Genomic DNA, 18,929 nt, shown 5'->3' with positions numbered 1-18,929 from the left:
ATCCATTCCATCGCAGTATTCTAATACAGGAGAAGCCTTACCAGATTAAAAACTAGCTATAAAGTGGCGTGTTGAACTTTGCCCTCCAGGTTTAGACGCGTTCACTGTGGCGCGCGGTCTTCTTGTTATTCATAACCGAAAACAGGAAGGCCTATTATTATAAGTAACATTTACAAACTACAACATGCGCGCTTTGTTTTTGTTACGAATCACTGAGCCTCGAGTGCGCTTTGTCGTCTCGTCAAACATTTCCAAATCAAAACGTGTAGTTGCAGTTACAGCCAGTGAGAATCCCGCCCTGAGTAAACGCTCTGCCCTTCTGTGCACGCGGGCGCGCCCAAGGAAAGAATTTGAAGCCGCGCGCTGCTGCGTTACTGTTGTGACTTGTTATAAATGGTGAACCTCAACGACAAAAGATCTTCAGTAAACCTGTGACCGTTAGCGGTATGCCTAGATAATGTTAAAAAGACTTTGAAAATATTGGGCTATATACAGATTGAATGGTCTATTGGAGAACCCCAACACACACCAAGGTCTGCATAAACTCATTATTCACAGATCCAGGTTAAGGTTAAATATTCTAGAGCTAAGAGGACATAAATTCACCAACATAACCCCTCAATGATATGGAACTAACTTGAGCGTCAGAAACCATGGTTCGATATTAAAGACATAATAGAGCCACTATGGGAGACACATTTTGTTTTTAAAGTACCTAAGTTAAACAAACTCGCCAAGTGTGGAAGACTCGCTCCATATTAAAGTAAAAATATTATAGAGCCGAAAAATGCATGCTTTTTGTTGTGGTAAAATATTGATCTACAGTCCATAGGAGACATAAACTTGCTTTTGAGCTCAGACACCTCAAATTAAGAAACAATATAATGGAGGAACGAGAAATTACCAAAAAAGAAAACTGAGGGTCGGACACAGCATGGCAAAATATTAGACTTACAGAAACACTATAGGAGTTTTAAAATCTCTTTAGTTTATCATATTCTACTTTTGAGTATTAGACACACTACAAGTCAAGATCAAATATTTCTGAAATATTATAGAAATACTACAGGCAGGAAGTCACCAACAACAAGCCACCACTAAGGTCAACATGAACTCCCTTTTGACTGTTAGACATGCTTCAGTTTCCAGTAAAAAGCTAAGACCGGTTATACTTTAGGAGCCACATAGTGTTATGTGTCAAGATAACTCACTTTTACGAGCCTATAGAGCAATAATGGGTAGTATAGAAGCTCATTAGTGTAAAAGTTGCGTAAAGACACTGGTTTACATAAGTTTGTTGACTTATAACCCTGGTATAGGTCTAAATCAGTTTTCAGGTGACACAGGCTGTTTAATTAGTCATTAGAAGCCTGTTTCACATTTGATGGTTGATTCAAGTGTTGCCTCTAATCCACACAATCGTTACTGCTACATTTGTGCTCGGCGCTAATATCAGTCTAACGGTGAGTAATATAGATATGGGGATTTCTGCAGGTGTCAGAAAACAAGATATGGCATTGATTGAATTCATTTTGTATACACTTGGACAAACGTGCGCGGGATGGTCGCCTAATAAGAACTATGCAGTCATTTTATAGCAGGTGTTTGACGCATTTTGAGACACTAGTGTCTGTATTTTAGAGTTTAGCATTTCTGAAGCTCAAAAACAAATTCATCCTGTGATTAGGATATGCAGGTTGGATATTATCTGAGGCGGAGACACAAGCCACACCACGCTACTTAAAATGATAGTCAGTCATTTGGACCATAGAAAGATGAGGGTGCCAGCCTTAATTTCAATCTGAGGCACTCCAACTTTAATCTGTATTCTAGAGGAGGGCAGAAAACAAGTAGATAATCATAAATCGATACTTGGACATGTTTATAAAATAAAACCCAGCTTAGGCCATGTAGGACTATTCTGCAGTAAAATATGGTGATTATTCACTTAAGTTACAATAGCCAATAATCTTAAATAAGGCTTTAGACAATGATCCTATTCATTCCTGGAGATGTGAATATTAAAGTCTGGAAATTTGGTAAGATGCGTAATAACATGGATTTCTTCCTCCACAAAAAAATGTAATTTGATGTGCAATAAAGTGAAAGGAAAGACGATAATGCAGAAATAAGCTTCAAAATGACGAAAGAGAAAAATGAAATCTATCGTGTTTAAAGCCCAGATAACTACCGGCTAGTCCGAGTGATCCTTAAAAATCTTCATAGGCTATTTCTGAGAATCCTTTTAAACTGAGTGGATCGATAGGCTGCGGGTATTATTCTGTTATTAATTTAGGGGAAAACTGGCCCACATGCGTCTGTCTCGTTCAACAGACTCTTCTAAAACATGGGCTACTTGAAATAAACCTTTTTCCTGGAGTTTATTCAAACAAACATGTTACCATAAACACATGAGGACTTTGAATCGACTTTTGTATACAGTTTAGGCTATGAACTTCTGCAAAGTCTTACATAATTGTACAAAACACGTTGCACTCAACTTTAAACATGCGGCGATTTTCTGTTTCAGCAAAACAAAAACACATTTCAAAATAAAATTCACTGAACGGGAGGCATCATGGAGTTGAACGGGTCGGTGGTACCCTGCGTTAACGGTAAATAGAAAGCACACACAAGCAGTATAAAATATGTACAATATAGGTTCAATTTCTTTTCTCGTATTGAGTTCATGATATGCTCGAAACTTTGTTTTGTTGCAAATCTTTGTTAACTCGAGACCCCCCCCCCCTCCCAGTCAGTCTTCAAAAGCAAGCAAGCAACAAAAAGAAAAAATCCCATCGTCTGTTTTATATGTTAGACCTGTATATATTTACATTTATATGTACAATGCAGCAATGTAACACGTCTTCATCTTTTAAAAAAAAACATGAAAATGAAAGACAATTGAAAGACATTTCAATTGCTGTGCAAGTTCATTGGTAAACACATAACCCGCATAATCCATGTTTTCCTCTTATTTTTATTTTTTTTGAAAATGATTGCAACTAATCCAGTTTAGTTGTCTTAGATTTTTCCCTATCCGCAGGTAGCCTGAATGCTCTTGAAACGGTGTCCGTTTATCACATATTTATTTATTTATGTAACATAGGCCGCGCTTTTGGCCCGTCAGCTGTTGTATTGACAGGCGTTCAGGCTCGACCCGGGGCTTTGGAGGCTGCTGTATCCAAATGTTGGATGCTGTTTGGATTTGAGTCTGAGGGAGGCCAGGCTGGAATTGCAAGTGTCCCGGTAAACGCTGTAAGGAGAGCCGGGAGGCCCGTACGGACACGCGGACGACGAGATGGCTGAGTTGATGCCGGACGTGCCGATCCCGTTCAGGTTGCTGATGTTATTGAGGCCCGGGGTGGGCATGCCCGGCACGGCGGAGTGGCCCATACCGGAGGCCATGGTCATGGAGGAGATAGAGTTGGGCGCCGGGAACATGGACTGCGAGGTGAGGGGGCTCATGGAGTTGAAGAAGGTGAAGTTCTTGGTGGACAGCGGCGCCGGGGTGAGGCCCTTGTTGGTCCAGTTGTTGTAGGTGTACGTCGGGTACATGTCTTCGTAAGGTTGCATGAGTCCGCTGAACTGCGGCAAGTAGCTGTTCTTGCACAGGTCCATCTGCTGGTTGCGCTCTCGCTTCCTCCACTTAGCCCGACGGTTTTTGAACCACACCTGGAGGAGACACACACTGTTAGCGCTGTGGACTTCGAGGAATGAGCCAGGTACCACCAAATAGTCAAATATGTGAAAATGTCTTTCCTCATTTTGTTTTTACCATAGGCCTACACTTCCAAAACTTGTCGTACAGACCAACTTCTCCAAATGTCACAAGTAGGCTATGTTGAAGTCTTATGCTGTAGTAGGCTACAATCCAATTTTCCATTCTCAAGGACGCTGTGCTGTTTTTTCCTTAAATGTCATACATTGTAGTTAAAGTATTTAACAGCAAGAAATTATGCAAATTTACAATGTCGTATTTGTGTGTCGTCTGTGGCTAAAACCACACACACTGAAGAAAGCAGCACATTTGGGACTCCAAAGTGAACAGAAATAATTCCGGCGGTGTTAAAGACTCACTCAAACGCCCTAAAGTGTTAAATGTGAAGCTGTAGCCCCACATTGAATGACATTCAATGTTCTTTAATAAAAACATGTTCTTTAATCAAATCTGTTAAATGTTCTCAGATGGCTGAGGATGTGTTTACAGCAGTTTGCAAACACAGCAAAAAAAAGCCCAGACTGTATTTTCATCTATGAACATATGAAGAATACACAAATGTTCCTTATGGTCAAAGTTTTCAGTTAGCTCTATACAGGTCAGCCATGCTTTTTATATATGGCCACATATGCCTTTTGAAATATAGGGTTATGGTTTTTACCAAGTGAAACTTATCCTCAGTTTTTGAGTTATCAAGTCCTTACTGCGGATTTGTTTTAGAGCTGTTGTGACGCTTTTCTCCCCCAGTCAACACATTAATCTGAATTTGGTCTTAATTATTTTTTCTAAAATCCTCACAATCAGTCCCAGATTAAATTGGAGAAGCATGTGTTGCAGCTCTAGAGTCCAGCCAGACCACTTCAAATTCATCCAGCAGAATTCCCCTTTAAAGCTGGTTAAAAAAAAAAACGTGAAAATAACGGCGGAGGGTGAAGCAGTGACAATTTTATCCAAACTGCCTTATTTTCAAAGCCACGTGTAGGCTATTTAAGTTATTTACGCATGTAGTGGAATTAACTCAGAGTGCACAAGGATGATCCAACATTGTCCACAATCGTGCATGTAAACTTAAAAAAAAAAGATTATTCCGTGTGATATAAAATATTTTAATTTCTTGCAATTTAATTCCTGTCATGACGGATTTAAAAAATGGTTTACAAAATGTAGCCTATAAGCATCTCGTGAATTTTGTTTCAAAATGTATAGACATGATTCAAATAACAGCAAGTAACACAGCCTAACTAAATGTGTTTTGACTAAAAATGGAGCAAAGGATGTTGACGGTAAATATTCAGCGAATTACTTTTTTTTTATTATTTTTTTTATTTTATTTTATTTTTTTTACTTAATGTCTAGCAACGGCATTAATTGTGCATTGCGTGCGGGTTAAATTAACGCGTGTGTATTTATATGCCTATAAACCAGTATGTAGGTCAGACATTTCAAAATATAACCAACAAGTTTACAGCATGGATCAAACTGGATGACTGTAACTGAATCAGAAACGAGCCTCTGGGTACTCTCACGCCTTATCGAAACCTGACAAAATATCTGTTGGTCGGCACTCTGCGAGTCATTTTTAATTCACAGTAGAAACAGTTTACAAGTTGAATCAGCAGACGGCCCCGCGGAGGCTATTTATAGTCGTGCAGGGAACAGGGTGCTGCGGACAAATTGTCCACAATGACATGAGCGATGTGACAGAGCTGCGGAGGAAACACGCAGACTGCGTTTCACAGCATCGCCTCGCGCGAGGCTTCAGTTGTCTGTACCGAACAAAAAGATTAAAATAAATATAAAAAAGTACTTAATGGCGTTTTAACGGACAAACACTTCCATTCGAGATAATCAAACAATGGTAACATTCAAAATAGCTGTGCCCACAAATATTCAATCTCAATATATTATCTGTCAAACTTGATTGGACACCGATGACCTTAACAGGTCAAGTACAAACACTTTAAAATGTCAAAACGTTTTAATAAATGCTCAGATATGAATCAGAAATAGTCAGGCTGCGCTGTGTCACCCCATAAGCTTTACAATGTTCCCTTTTTATTCCACCAAATAAAAGGCTGCAGTGTTGGGAATTCACCCTCCTTGGCTCCAGATATAATATCCAGCACTTTAAAACTTGTTCTAAGAGTTCTTTTTTACTTCCCCCTGCACTTTAAATAGCTGTGTGCATTTTTTATGCAATCTGAGACGGTTGCTTTTTGCAAGGACGGGCTGCCGGGCGCCAGTTAAATGAAAACCAACTGCAAATGCTTTGTTAAACGTGCGTTCTTTACATCCACATTTTTATCTGAGAAAAGCGCAGCAGCGTGAATATATGGTGTAAAGACGGCGTGGTCCTGCAGAGTTGAAATCAACTTGTTTTGTTATATTCAAATATGTTATGATTAAAGTTTTTTATCCCATGTTGTTAACTTTATCATCCTCCCTATTCATTGAACAGCTCCAGGTAGATTTGGCTGTATGTGCACAGTCTCCTCCACGGGGACAAATTTTGATCATGAAATGTGTTGCAAGGTGTTTTTAAAACATGTATTTTAATCCTGCTTGTGTCAGTTGAAAATTAAGCACTTATTTTAAAATTGAAAGACCTTTGGGATGCACCTTAGCTCAGTCAGGGATGACTAACTTAATATCTGTTAACACAGTTCGAAAAGTCTTCCAGTTTCATGTCAAAGGATTTTCTTCAACGAGTCTCTGAATTATGTCACATTTGGTTGATAACGGGGTTGTAACTGCAATAATTTACATGCACTGTTATAAGGTTAGATTTTCACTCTTTCATTCAGTAACAGTACATGAAGGCGTTTGCTGACACTGTTGTTATCGACTTGTCCTGATATGAAATGCAAATGCTGGGAGAGCGAGTCTGTGTTGACAGCCTCAGTGGATATTTTCCCACAATCAAAATAGCGCTGTTTTGGCAAATCAATCGTCAGTTTTGTATACAAATGTTAGTTGGAACTAGAGATTATACTATCAGCGCGCAAAGTGTGTGCGACTCTGATACCAAGCCGTTAATTTAAAAGTTGTATGGGTTTGTGTTTTTTTGTGCATCTTTTTAGTCACTTTTTGCTTTAATTTTCTTATTACTTATTTTGGAGTATTTTGATTGACATTGAACGTTATTATCTGGTTCATGTGTGTGTGTTGTTGTTGTTGTTGTTGGAAATACTCTAATTATTTGTCAAATCATCTTTACGCACAGATTACGCACGGCCGGCAGCCTGCCTGCTGGCCTCTTACCCGGACTCTGGCCTCGGTCAGGTTGGTCCACACGGCGATTTCCTCCCTGGTGCTCATATCCGGGTAGCGGTTCCTCTGGAAAGTGGCTTCCAGCTCCTGCAGCTGCTGGCTGGTGAAGTGAGTCCGCTGCCGCCGCTGCTTCTTCTTCTTGGGATCGTCCGCGTTCCCGTCATCACTCCTGTGTTCGGCGCTCCTCTCCTTTTCTGTGGATCATACATCGGGGTGCAATTATTGTATGCTACGGATATTATACTTTGAATAATAGCTTTACGCCAACTATAACAGAAATGACCGTCAGCATGAAATAAGCAACGCCAAAGCTATACCCACATTTACAAAGTGAAGAATAAGTCCCAGAAGAAAAGTGTCAGACTCATGTCAGTTTTGGATCGATTATTTTAAACGAAGATGTTTCTCGCTTTACTCTGAGATCAATATAATTTGTCTTTACGATGAGGTTTGCCCACTCTTATCTCCCAACTGCTATCTTGTATTCGTGTTCAACACGATTGCCTCATTAAACTGAAGGGTCAACACGTGCAAAGGTAAATCTCAAAAAGGGAATAGATTGTTTTGCCAAAAATAAAAAGGAACTTAAACCCCAACATTATAATTTAAGCCCCACGAAAAATTTCCGCAATAGAAATGAGAAATTACATTTACCCAAATTTGCTATTTCTTCCTCATATGGAGTGAGACGGGGAAGAGTCTGTTTTTCTAAAAAAAATAATAATGTTGCCAAGTTGAAGAACAAAAAGCTTCTCCGAGAATACTTAATACAGACCTTGTGGTTTAGATGGTTACAATATTTATAGTTTTAATGCATTTACTGACACCAGGCCAGGCTGTTCTCCACATTTTTCTTTGACAGACCTCGGGATCCTGCCAAGTGTTTGGTTCAGCCCGCAATAAACAAAACAATTGCGTTGAACTGCACCAAAACTGGACTGTTTTCCTCGTTCTGTTGTATTTATGCCAACTGCAGAACAGAAATAAACCAAACTAAGATTTACTGCAAATGGATTTTGATATGTTTTATCTTTGCATGTTGCACCGTAATACACGGAAATGCATCAACGTTGCAGTGAGAATAAGCCAACACTGGGACACAAACTAAAATTGCCTCATTTTTTTTTCCGTAGTGTTAAACTGTCTACATGCCTCTGTGACAGCCCACCGTAAACGGGTTTATTGAGACGTAAAATAAACTGTTATTGCACTCAGAAGAAGAATTCGAGTTGCTAAAAGCACTCTGACTGTGTACCTGCCAACTCTGTGTCTGAAGACTCGCTGCTTGAGTTCTCTAAAGTTTCTCGACTGCTGTTTGAAGTTCTCGGTAAATGAAACGCGGGGGCCACGTCGCGGGCCGGCGGGGCTCTCACTGCCTCTGCGATTCTGTCCAAATTCATCCCACCTTGAAGAGAAGGATGCGTACAAAGGGGGAAACGGGGTGAATCCTTGGTTGAACAAAGCTTTCCTCAAAAGCTAACAATCCACCCGCTGCCAGACACACACCACGACATGAGAGGATGAATCACAGAGGGAGAACTTCCACGAAAGTGTTTTTCCCGAAGAAGAGGCTTAGACAATTTAAAAAAACAAAACGAACACACAGCCCCGTTTCCCTCCTCTACAGCAGTGACTGCTCCCCTTCTCTCGCTGCAGGGAAAACCTTGTGCCCGCTGTGACTGAGAGGAAGCTCCGGCTCTCCAGCCCACGTAGAGACCCACCCATCTGCTGCGTTTAACCTACCCCAAATGAACGAGTCCCACCCACTAAACCGGCTCGCTGCAAGAAATCCTCCACCCCAACAAGTCTGACGTCAAGCTAAAACAATTTTTTTTTCTTTATCAGACGTGTGGATTTATCGCATGCAAATCAACAAATCAAGTTTATCTGGAGTGAAAACGTAAAACGCGTTCTATCTGAGCAAAACAGACTATTTCCACCAAGTGAATTTATCCTCTCTAGTTTAAGTAATAGACTTACGCGACCCATAGGCTATTAGGCAGAACGGCTGGTTAACAGATCTTTTGCAGCGTTCATTTGCTTTTTTTTAATTGACTAGGGCGCGCAATGCAACGCATTGCTCTTTAGGAGTAAATGGGCCTTTTATTCGTGCAGGCATGTTTTGCAATGTGTCCAGCGCAGCGCAATGTGTGCGCGTATACGCACACGCTCCCAAACAATGTATATCTCGGATATGAACTGAGCTGAATAAACATTTGACATCTAACACAGGCCTGCCCGGTTACGGTTTCCTCGGTATGAAAAGTGCATGGTGATATGAAGATGAATAATGACACGCACTATAAACTGACAGTGAAGTGTCGTTCTATCAGCTCATTGTTTCACTTTGACAAATAAACAGTCCAGACTCATAAAAGCCAGCCACATCAGAGCTCTCTTTACCAAACACACATTTGTATTGCACATTCTCACTCCCATCTCGTAAAATACGGACAGGTCAGGTGCCTTTGTCGTTGTTGTTGTCATAAAACACGCGCTTGTTCGGGGCTATTGGCGTCCCTTTTGGCGCTGTTAGGTTAAGGAATAGCTCGTGGGTGGGCTTATGGTTCCGTGACTTGAGGGAACGGGACGGTTGGGTTAAGGGAAAGGTCGTGGGTGGGCTAACGGTTCCCTGACACGCGGCAAGAACGGGATGGCTAAGGATACACGCGGGACACGAACCCCTCTCCTGGATGAAAGTCCTGTGTTTGACCCATCCACGACCCCGACCAACCTCCCTACGCGGTATTTCCCCCTTACATACTACTCGTTAAACACCGTCTGGATGCTGCTCTCCCCCGTACGTTCTACACACACGTCGAAGGGCGCCTTTACCGTCGCATCACGGACAGCCACTGTCCAAACGTCCGTATTTTACGCGTTCGGGGTGAGAACGTGTTTTCCGTTGCAGGACAAACATCAGGATGTTTTACTACATGTTCGTAAATGATTTTGATCTGATAAGAACAGATCTGTGTGTCAACAACATACGCTCATTGGTCTGACTACACTGCTGGTGACAACACAAAACCCACTAAAGATCGATGACTTGATTGCAGATAACCTGAATGTGGCGGTTGATGGTGACATATTTGCTTTTAGTCAGTTTTGTTGGTGATGACGCACACATGACAGCCAGTGGTGGCCAGATGCAGGCGCACGCCCATCACTGAATACATCTGTATACAGTATAATTGTGGAGAAAATAATTAAGCATTTTGGAAGTTTTATACCCAATCGAGTCCTGTTGTAGGTATAATTTGGATAAAAATGTGAACTAAAATCCCAAAAAGATGTTATAGTTTCTGAAACTTGCAGTGATACAGCAGCTGCTGTTTTTTTTTTTTTTTAAAAACGTCTTTCTTTGTTAAAATGCAGCAGCGCCTGTCAGGTAAGGCATTACTGTAACTTACGGTTTAGGTAGAGTGGTGCATCTTGGGAAGTCAGGAATGGGATTTGTTTTTATTTAGAGCCATACTTGGCCTTTTAGTTTTGTTTTGTTTTTAGTTTAATGCAACAGAAAGGCCTTATTCGGAACTAGTACGCCGATATATTGGACCCCTGCTAAGATCTCTTGAGTGATTGCGCATGTGTAGACCAACAGCAACATTTCAGGTTTGAATCTAATGGTCGACATACCAAAAGAAGGCCAACATTTGCCAGTGGAGTCAAAAAGTAGGCTATAGGGCCTACTTTCCAATTAAACATTGTTTTCTAGAATTAAGTACCCTTTTTACTAAATAATGAAACATCGGCACAAATAATGAAAATCTAATAGGCCAACCAGGAAGTTACATTTTGTGTCTGTGTGCAATTAAGCCTAAACAGAAAACCAGTCTAAAAAAACTTTTGTCTAGAGGTAGCTTTAAGTCAGTCCTGCAATATGAGAACTGTTTACTTGCTGTGGCTCGGCTTGTAGCCTACTTGTAGCCTGCTAAATGCACACCGGCTCATGCCTCACCGTCTGGGACCCGGACTGTCATCGGCGCCAGTCTCGAACATTTTCGGCCATTGTATGACAGTGAGTTCTGACATGAGATCCCCGTCCGACTGGCAAACTCCCCAAAGGCTCTTTCAAAAGACAATTGTGCAAGATCTCAACAGTCACTTGGCTTTCCCGTCTATATTAGTTCAGTTTCTCTCTGCACAGATCATGTTGGAAAGAATGGGGCTATGGGGCCTGTACTAATATTTTTCTAAAGATTACAGACCTGCCATATGTATTTCTAATTAAGAAATATGAACATCTAGAAACTGAATCAAGCAATCCAATTGTTTTTATTCGTTTAGCAGATTTATGCCATTATTAGACTATCCAGCTCCATCTTACTCTTGTTAAGTATAGGCCTTTAAGAAGTTTGACCCTCACACACAGACCGCTTTGGCAGAAATCCACTATCCCCTACCTTCTTACTTGCTTTTTTAGCTGCATTAGTGTGGAAAAAATGGTTTGGGGAGATAGTTGGTGCAGAGAGACTCACTCAGCTGGTGACCCATCACGCGTGCGGAAGTAGGGCTGAGCTTTATTGGTTAAATTATGCATTTTGTAAATCCCATTGTTGGCAGATGGTATTTACTATTTAGGTTGTGAAGACAGAAATAACTTGTTAGTTTGGGTTGTGGGTACATTGCGTATCTAAGCGTAAACGGCTCTGGGTGGGTCAATGTGATGTTTTTAGAGCAGTGGTGCAGCTGTTTAATGTCAAGATCTAGCGTGAGATACTGAAAAATTATATAGGCCTTAAACAGTAATTTTCCCAATATTATATGAATACTACAGCAGCACTAGTAGAATTTAAAAAAAATCCCAATACACCCACTGACCCTTGAGGTCCCCATAGGAATATTAAAGGATTTACAGCACATGGAGATTTTCCATGGAGGCGCTCCTGTGATACCTTCCTCTTTCCACAGCACATATTACAGGCTGATAGATGGGGGTAATCTAAATACCCAGCCTCTTCAACCTGTATCCCTGCCTGCGTCCTGCTCCTCCTCTGCTCTGGAGGGCACTTGCGTGTGATGGATGAGTTAAAAAGCCTTTCCATCCGGCAGGACAGGTTAAAGGCCAGTGGAAATGCAAACACTCATATTTTTCCTCCAAGAAATGAAAATAAACTTGGCGACCACCGTTAATCACATCAAACACACACAGAAATACGGTCTTGGTGTACAAGACTTGTCCCTCTCTTAACTGTAAGGCAACCAAACAAAAGGGAAGCTAGAACCACAGAGGCCAAAAAAACAAAGCATATAGAAAATTAAAGCTGGAGAGCATTCAAAGGGACAGCAGTGGAGATGTAACTGGACACGGTGGGTAACTGGAGAAGGACAGAGCTGATTATTTCCTTGGTGATGGTTTCCCTGCTTGGTCCAAGGACTGTTTGACCTGGAGCCTGACAATCAACAACCAACCTGACAGAGGAGATGCAGGTGTAAATAAAACAACGACCAAATGGCCTTAATAGGGAATTCTCATTAGAAAAAGCTATACAAATGCTGTAAAATGTTGAATCTTTCGGATTTCCTGGAAGACCTTTTTGGAAGTTCGGAGTTCATGCATTCATAATGTTTACTGTATGGTTATTCATCCCAGCACAAGTTTTCTCTGGTTTAAGAGAAAATTACAAGATTGATGACGTGAGGTTGAGGTGGAGTTCTCAAAAATACATATTTGTCGCATAAAGGAGTTTGTTGATAGTCATTAACCTCCAAAAGCCAATAAAACGTAGATGTGACACATGTTTATTACCAACATGGATTCCACTGTAACTTTAATTAAGATCCTTTTTAGTAAGGTTTTCCTTCCACAGCAAAAATACAAACAGCAGTCCTAACCTCTTTCAGCCAGTGTATCTTTGTTTCCAATTTGTGTCGTGGTATTTAGGATCTGACATTTAAGTCCAAACAGCTTTATTATAAATGATCATTATTTCCTGAAAGAATATTTTACTTTTTAAAGGATTGGAGTCTGCGCCTCATGTGCGTGTCTGGCATTTAAATGTCTTAAAAACCGCGGATAGTTTCCAAAGTTCCCAAGTATTTAGACGCTCTTTCATCCAGATTAGCAGAAAACATTTTTTTTTTCATTTAAAAAAAAAGGAATTTGTTTGCATGAGAAAAATATTAGGCTACATGTACACTTCTGAGCTTTTTGTTGCTTGCTTTCTATGGCGTGATGTTTTTCTACTTTTTTGTTTTTGACAGGCGATATGACTCACAATGGTAATCACCATCAGACAACAGAAACCCAAAATAAAGCAGAGGACAATGTGTTAAAACTGTCAGCTGCATTGATGAAAATGGTGTTTCGGTCTGCTACCATATCAAAACACAATGCGTCTAAAAGCAGATGCCTGTGCCTAGAGATTTACCAAGGAGTTCTAGCCTTGCGCAAAACAAGAGGTACAGATCCGCACTTGGACTACAGCATCCTTTTGCTTCACATGATAGTATCTAGTTGTTTCTCTAATAAGGCAATCTAATGATTTAAGAGTGGTGAAGAGAAAAGGTCAAACCTTGGTCCCCACAAGAAATCACATTCTTCGAAAGATTCAGTTCCATTACAATTACCTGAAAAACAGAAGAAGAAAGTTGCATCAGAAAAAATAATCCTGCATATTGGATTTAAAAAGATAAAAGTCAAATACATGTATTTTCCTTTTAAGTAAATATTAGTCCATATAGGCTATAAATGAAAACTTACCTGATTTTGGCTGGCTAAACTAAATTAGTTCAAAACTAATAACCAATAATCTTGTGATAACGTTTGTTACAAAAAAGTCATATTCGTGTTGACTTCATTATGTGTCCTTCTCTAAATTCGCTAACACTTTTTTTTATTTGACAGATGACAATAATACAGAAAATCACAAGTCAGTCCAGCCAAAACAAAACAATAAAAAAAAACTAACAATATTTAAAAACTTAGCACCAACCCCAAACCTTTCACCAACATCTTCACACATTTAAACTCATTCTATTTTATTTAGCCTACGTTTACATGCATATCTTTGTTTTCGGCCCTCAATAACATCCCTAACACACACACACACACACACACACACACACACACACACACACACACACACACACGCACACACACACAACCTCTTATCTACAGGAATCCATTTGCTGCTTCTATGTCCTCAGTAAATCTTCGCTCAGCTCCCTTCTGTCCCTCCGTCTTCACACGCTTCAATGGCGCGCACCCCACCGGCACTTTGTATTCATTTGGTTCATTTAAGGCGTCAGACAGAGATTAATGCAGGAGTACACTAGAAATAATAAAGTAGTCTACATGCTTTATCTGGCTGGTGATAATGCTCAGGCACTCTGAATAGCACAAATTCTATTTTAACTGCTAACTAGTTTTCTACAGGCGGTGCTGCTATTTAACTCCAGAAATCATTGATGGGCGTAAAGCTGTATCCCATATGTCTCCGGCCTCTTATGGTCACCACAGCCTCTCTGACCCCAACCACCAGACAACATGCGCTGCTTAATCAGTACTTGTCAACATTTAATTTGCTCCATCACGCTTAACGACTCATGTATGACTCATATTTGCAACATCCAAAGCGTAAAACGGTCAAGAGCAAGATGCCAGCCAACCTTCTGACTGATTCCCTGAGCTAAAATTCAGCGACCTTACAGACGACGTGTGGGTGTTTTACTCACCAGTTGGTCCCCAGCAGAGGACAGAGGAAAAAAAGAAATAAAGCCTCAGCGTTTCCCCATGCAGGTGTCGAGTAAATCCACTCTATGCGTCGCCTGCGCGTAAACGCTGCGTCCGCGATAATCAGCGCTTTGGTTGCGTCTCTGCGCCGCTGCTTTGGTTTTCTTCGCCAGCAGCTCTGCAGCACGCCTCGCGGTGACGTCACGACCCCCACCCCAAACTAACCTCACCTCCCCGTTGTCATCCTCTTAATCTTCGTGCACCTTCAATCTCCTCTTCATCCCAGTGTTTTATCTTGATAATGTTTTATCCACAACTTTATCCTCATCAGAAGTCTTCAGCCTCATTGTCTTCATTCTTCATTTCAAGCTCAATCCCCATTGTCAATTTAATGATCTCCATCTTAAAAAAAAATGTAATTCACGTTTCTCAATTCAAATATTTTTTGTTACGTTTTCTGCCTTCATCGAGTCATTGGGCCTCTTGGAAGGCACTATAAAAACCAAGCTAATATGTGAACAACGAGCAGAGTCATATACAAGTGTAGCCTATACTTCAACTTTGATATAATGATGAAGAAATAATAATAATAATAATAATAATAATAATAATAATAATAACAATTAATACCTTCCTTATTTGTGTTTATAGTTTTAAAAACAATCCCCTGCTTTTCCCCCTCCTGTATTATTTGTAAGTGTGCGCTGTGACGAAAAATAGTTTGGGTGTTAAATGTTTGGTCTCAAGAGTTTTTATAAGTTTTCAATTTGATCACTTTTTAAACGTCTTTTCTGGAAAGTCACTAAGATGTAAAAAATGTTTTGGCGGCTTGAAAAATAATATTTTGTTCTCAGTCATGGTCTGCCATCACACTCTTGTAGAAAAAGAATTAAACACTAACGTCCGATATTCAATTGCTTTTACTTTTCTGTTATTGATCTAACCAGTGTCTGTTGCATGTGTTACTGTCCCACACGGTAAATCCCAATATTTTACTCACACAGTTGGCAGCAGTTAATTTTTTTAAAGAGCGTCATTAATATAGCCTACAGCCGGCCGTCTTCACAGATTGTTTGGGTGCGGGCACTTCATGTTTGTCTTCTCGACTATTAGTTTGTTCGACAAACAGTAAGCCTCTGAACATTACAGCCTAAAGCCCTTGTTAGCGGATTGTTATTTAAATAATTGTTTGTATTCTAATATTTACATGCAGATTCAAGCAACGTTTTGTTCTGCAGTTTTCCTGCACATGAATCAAAACATTTTAATTGTGACAATATTTTATTTGTTCTGTGGCTCAAATGTTGGGGACACGACTGAATTAATTACAGTTTTGCATTTAAGAATAGAAATAGCCCGAAAACCTTGAAAAACAAACCCTAAAATCCGATGGAAACATTCAGGCCTTTGAGCTACTGCCGCGCAACAACGGAGAGACATAAAACACAATGAAAACGACGAAGACAAACCTTTAATAAATCCATTAGCGAAACCAAATAAACTCATGCGATGGGGTCACTTATTATTCGGTGCAGCACGGTTTTATTAATGGACAAAATGCCTAAAATGTCAAAGTAGCCTATAGACCACAAGTAGCCGAGTTTAAAGTAGGTTCAGACTGTGAGCCGTGGGCGGACAGGATCACCGATTAAGACTTAACAAATAAAGCCATAAAAATGAAAATAAAACAATGAAATATTAAAACATTTTATTTAATGTAGCTTCATATGGCCTACAGTAGGGAGGAGCTGAAACCCCCCCCCCCCCCATGTGTTTTCATTGTCCCTATCAACGTCCTTTTTTTCAGAGCTGATCTTTGAACAGAGACAAAAAACGCTTTCAGGCTGGATTTTAAACGTCCAAAGCCAAGATGTGCAGCCCACGCACAGCCAATCCCACCTCTGAACAACCACAGCGTCTGTGTGGCAGAGAATATTTCCAGCTCCACATACTTGGTTTACAAGCTCCTTCTTTTGGCCTGAGACATGGGAGAAAGTGTGAAATTTGTCCCACCCTTACACTTTCCTTTTTAACTTGGCCAAGAGCTGTGCACGAAGCAAAGCCTGGCTCTGAGAGAAGGATCCTGGAGGGATTAAAGGGGAGCTGCAGGCCTCCCTCCAGGACATGGACAGACCTCCTTCCCATGGTGCCTTTTTGAGACACCGAAGGCTCTCTCAACTATCGTCACTTCGGCCTTATTTTTTTCAGGAGCACATCAGTTTACTCCTGTATCAAAATGGAAACGTAATTTAGGCCTATATGTGATACTCTTGTGTGGCTTGAATCTGTGCAGAAAAATCAAGACAGTTCAGACTCTTGAAAGTCAGAAGCGGCTTTTGCTTGATTATTCTGTCAAATAATTCAAAATTGAGAGATTTGCCTGAATTATACAATAAGACAATAACAAGCCATGAACCAAATGCAGCACCTACAACTTTAACCAGTTTAATTTGACCAGTTTATGTTCAATTAGTCTACTGCTACAAAAAGGGCACCTATTGCTGCTCAAAGTCTGCCTACCTCAAACTTGCAGGTCATCCTGCTTGAGCCACATGTGTGTTCTTGTGAATCTCAATATGGGCCACAGTACAGAGCATGCAACTGTATCCACAAAATAGTAATAATATGCAAAATCAGCCTGTGCAATTGTCTAGCTGTGAGGCCTGCATTGCCACATAAAGAAACACACACACACACACACACACACACACACACACACACACACACCACACACACACACACACAAACCCACACCCACAAAACACCCACACACCACACACACACACACACACACACACACACACACACACACACACACACACACACACACAGTATAATTAGGCAGGAGGTAGGAGTATGCTGTGATTACTCAACGAGTGACTCGAGAAGTTAAGTAGTGCCCTGAAGGTGAGGCTGTGGCCTCATCTCTCCTGTGTCATAGGTGGAGGGATTATTAGCCCTTTTGGAGTGTGTGTGTGTGTGTGTGTGTGTGTGTGTGTGTGTGTGTGTGTGTGTGTGTGTGTGTGTGGTGTGTGTGTGTGTGTGTGGGTGTGTGTGTGTGTGTGTGGGTGTGTGTGTTGTGTGTGTGGTGTGTGTGTGTGTGTGAAGGGGGAGGAGGTGTGTGTCTGTGGCCAGGACCTGTCTGATGGTCACCCCGCAGCGTAAATAGTTATTCCTAAATAACAGGACGGCTGATGCACGGTGGAGAGGTGTGTGTGTGTGAGAGTGTGTGAGTGTGTGTGTGTGTGTTATTTAAGACACAAGCATCACACACTTGCTGAGTCGTGTGTGTTTTTTTAAAAACAAGGTCCATAGTAGAATCAGCTGTTTTAATCTGGTCTCTTTTGATCTTTTTCACCCATTTAACCAGTGAGCTCCCCATCTAAGACAATCATAGTACAGCAGAGCAGGTGACATTAGTATGTGAGGCCTGTTTCCGTTGAGCGAGCAGAGAAGTGCTTTTGAACCGTAGGTCGTCCAGACTCTGTAGAATCAATCAGGAGGGTTTTGTGAGTTGGACGCTGCATGGCTTGACAGGATGGAAAGCCTCTTTGTAATGTTGCAATTGTTTTTCTAACTTGGAGCAGAGCTGGAGAGTCCGCCTGCATGTCAACAAGCCAAACACTCAACCAGCCAGCCTCCCAGACAGATACACAAGAGTCTTTTTAGACAGCCGTGATATTTACTGTATGAAGTTTCCACTATGAATATCCATCCACTTCAGAAACGTGAGCAGATGAGGATGAAGTCACCCTCTCATCACTGGGGCTATTATGAGGAATGGATGCTTCCCTGTTGCCTCTTTTTTTTCTTTGAAGCAGTCCCCCTTGAAGTGTGTTGAAAACACAGATGTCACAGTTTCCAATCGGCAGTGAAATTAGTGATGTTTTGATTGCGCAAGGCTCGGAGATTACCAACATAAACAGGGCTGGTGCATAGATCATCATTTCAAGAGGAGGCATCATCCCTTTTTTTCCACTTTATCCAAACTTCGAGGGCCTCTTTGGCTTAGTGCTGATGAGAAGCGGACGTCCAGCTTCCAGTTTTTCATCTGAGCATAAACGTAATGCTGGCTAAAGTGATATTTCCTTTTGGTAGAAAAACGTAATGCCAGTGCCTGCGTTAAGGGCAATAGCAGGAGTTACCTAGAATGCATGTCTTTATGGTGGGAGGAAACCGGAGCACCCAGAAGAAACCCACACAAAAAAGGAAAACATGCCTACTCTACACAGAAAGGCCCAGCCTGGACTGGGAATCAAA

At 41.0% G+C, this 18,929-nt stretch overlaps 1 protein-coding gene across 4 annotated transcripts; it reads right to left on the bottom strand.

Moving 5' to 3' along the window:
- Positions 1 to 2,353: 2,353 nt before the first annotated feature.
- pitx1 (paired-like homeodomain 1) lies at positions 2,354 to 14,836 on the bottom strand. Of its 4 annotated transcripts, none has more exons than XM_032534187.1 (5): positions 14,672 to 14,822; positions 13,510 to 13,564; positions 8,247 to 8,396; positions 6,983 to 7,185; positions 2,354 to 3,675 (listed from the first exon to the last, which is right to left on the bottom strand). In XM_032534187.1, exons 2-5 carry the CDS (start codon positions 13,553 to 13,555, stop codon positions 3,127 to 3,129), a joined length of 948 nt encoding a protein of 315 aa, XP_032390078.1. In that variant the 5' UTR covers positions 13,556 to 13,564; positions 14,672 to 14,822; the 3' UTR covers positions 2,354 to 3,126. The 4 variants fall into 4 exon arrangements, with proteins under 4 accessions (XP_032390078.1, XP_032390077.1, XP_032390080.1 ...); XM_032534186.1 differs by lacking the exon at positions 14,672 to 14,822 and adding an exon at positions 13,989 to 14,008; XM_032534189.1 differs by lacking the exon at positions 8,247 to 8,396 and having other exon boundaries at positions 14,672 to 14,836.
- Between the last annotated feature and the right edge of the window lie 4,093 nt (positions 14,837 to 18,929).

The sequence above is a fragment of the Etheostoma spectabile genome, chromosome 13 (assembly GCF_008692095.1).
Source record: "Etheostoma spectabile isolate EspeVRDwgs_2016 chromosome 13, UIUC_Espe_1.0, whole genome shotgun sequence".
Lineage (NCBI taxonomy): Eukaryota > Metazoa > Chordata > Actinopteri > Perciformes > Percidae > Etheostoma > Etheostoma spectabile.
This window is presented reverse-complemented; position numbering and strand designations above follow the sequence as displayed.

What these genes read in the sequence shown, in the direction of transcription:
- pitx1 (XM_032534186.1), bottom strand. An exon ending in GATTTCTTGTGGGGACCAAG is followed by an intron (nt 8,397 to 13,509) that starts GTTTGACCTTTT and finishes CTTCTCTTCAAG; the next exon opens with GTGGGATGAATTTGGACAGA. An exon ending in TGACCGAGGCCAGAGTCCGG is followed by an intron (nt 3,676 to 6,982) that starts GTAAGAGGCCAG and finishes TGTCTCCTCCAG; the next exon opens with GTGTGGTTCAAAAACCGTCG.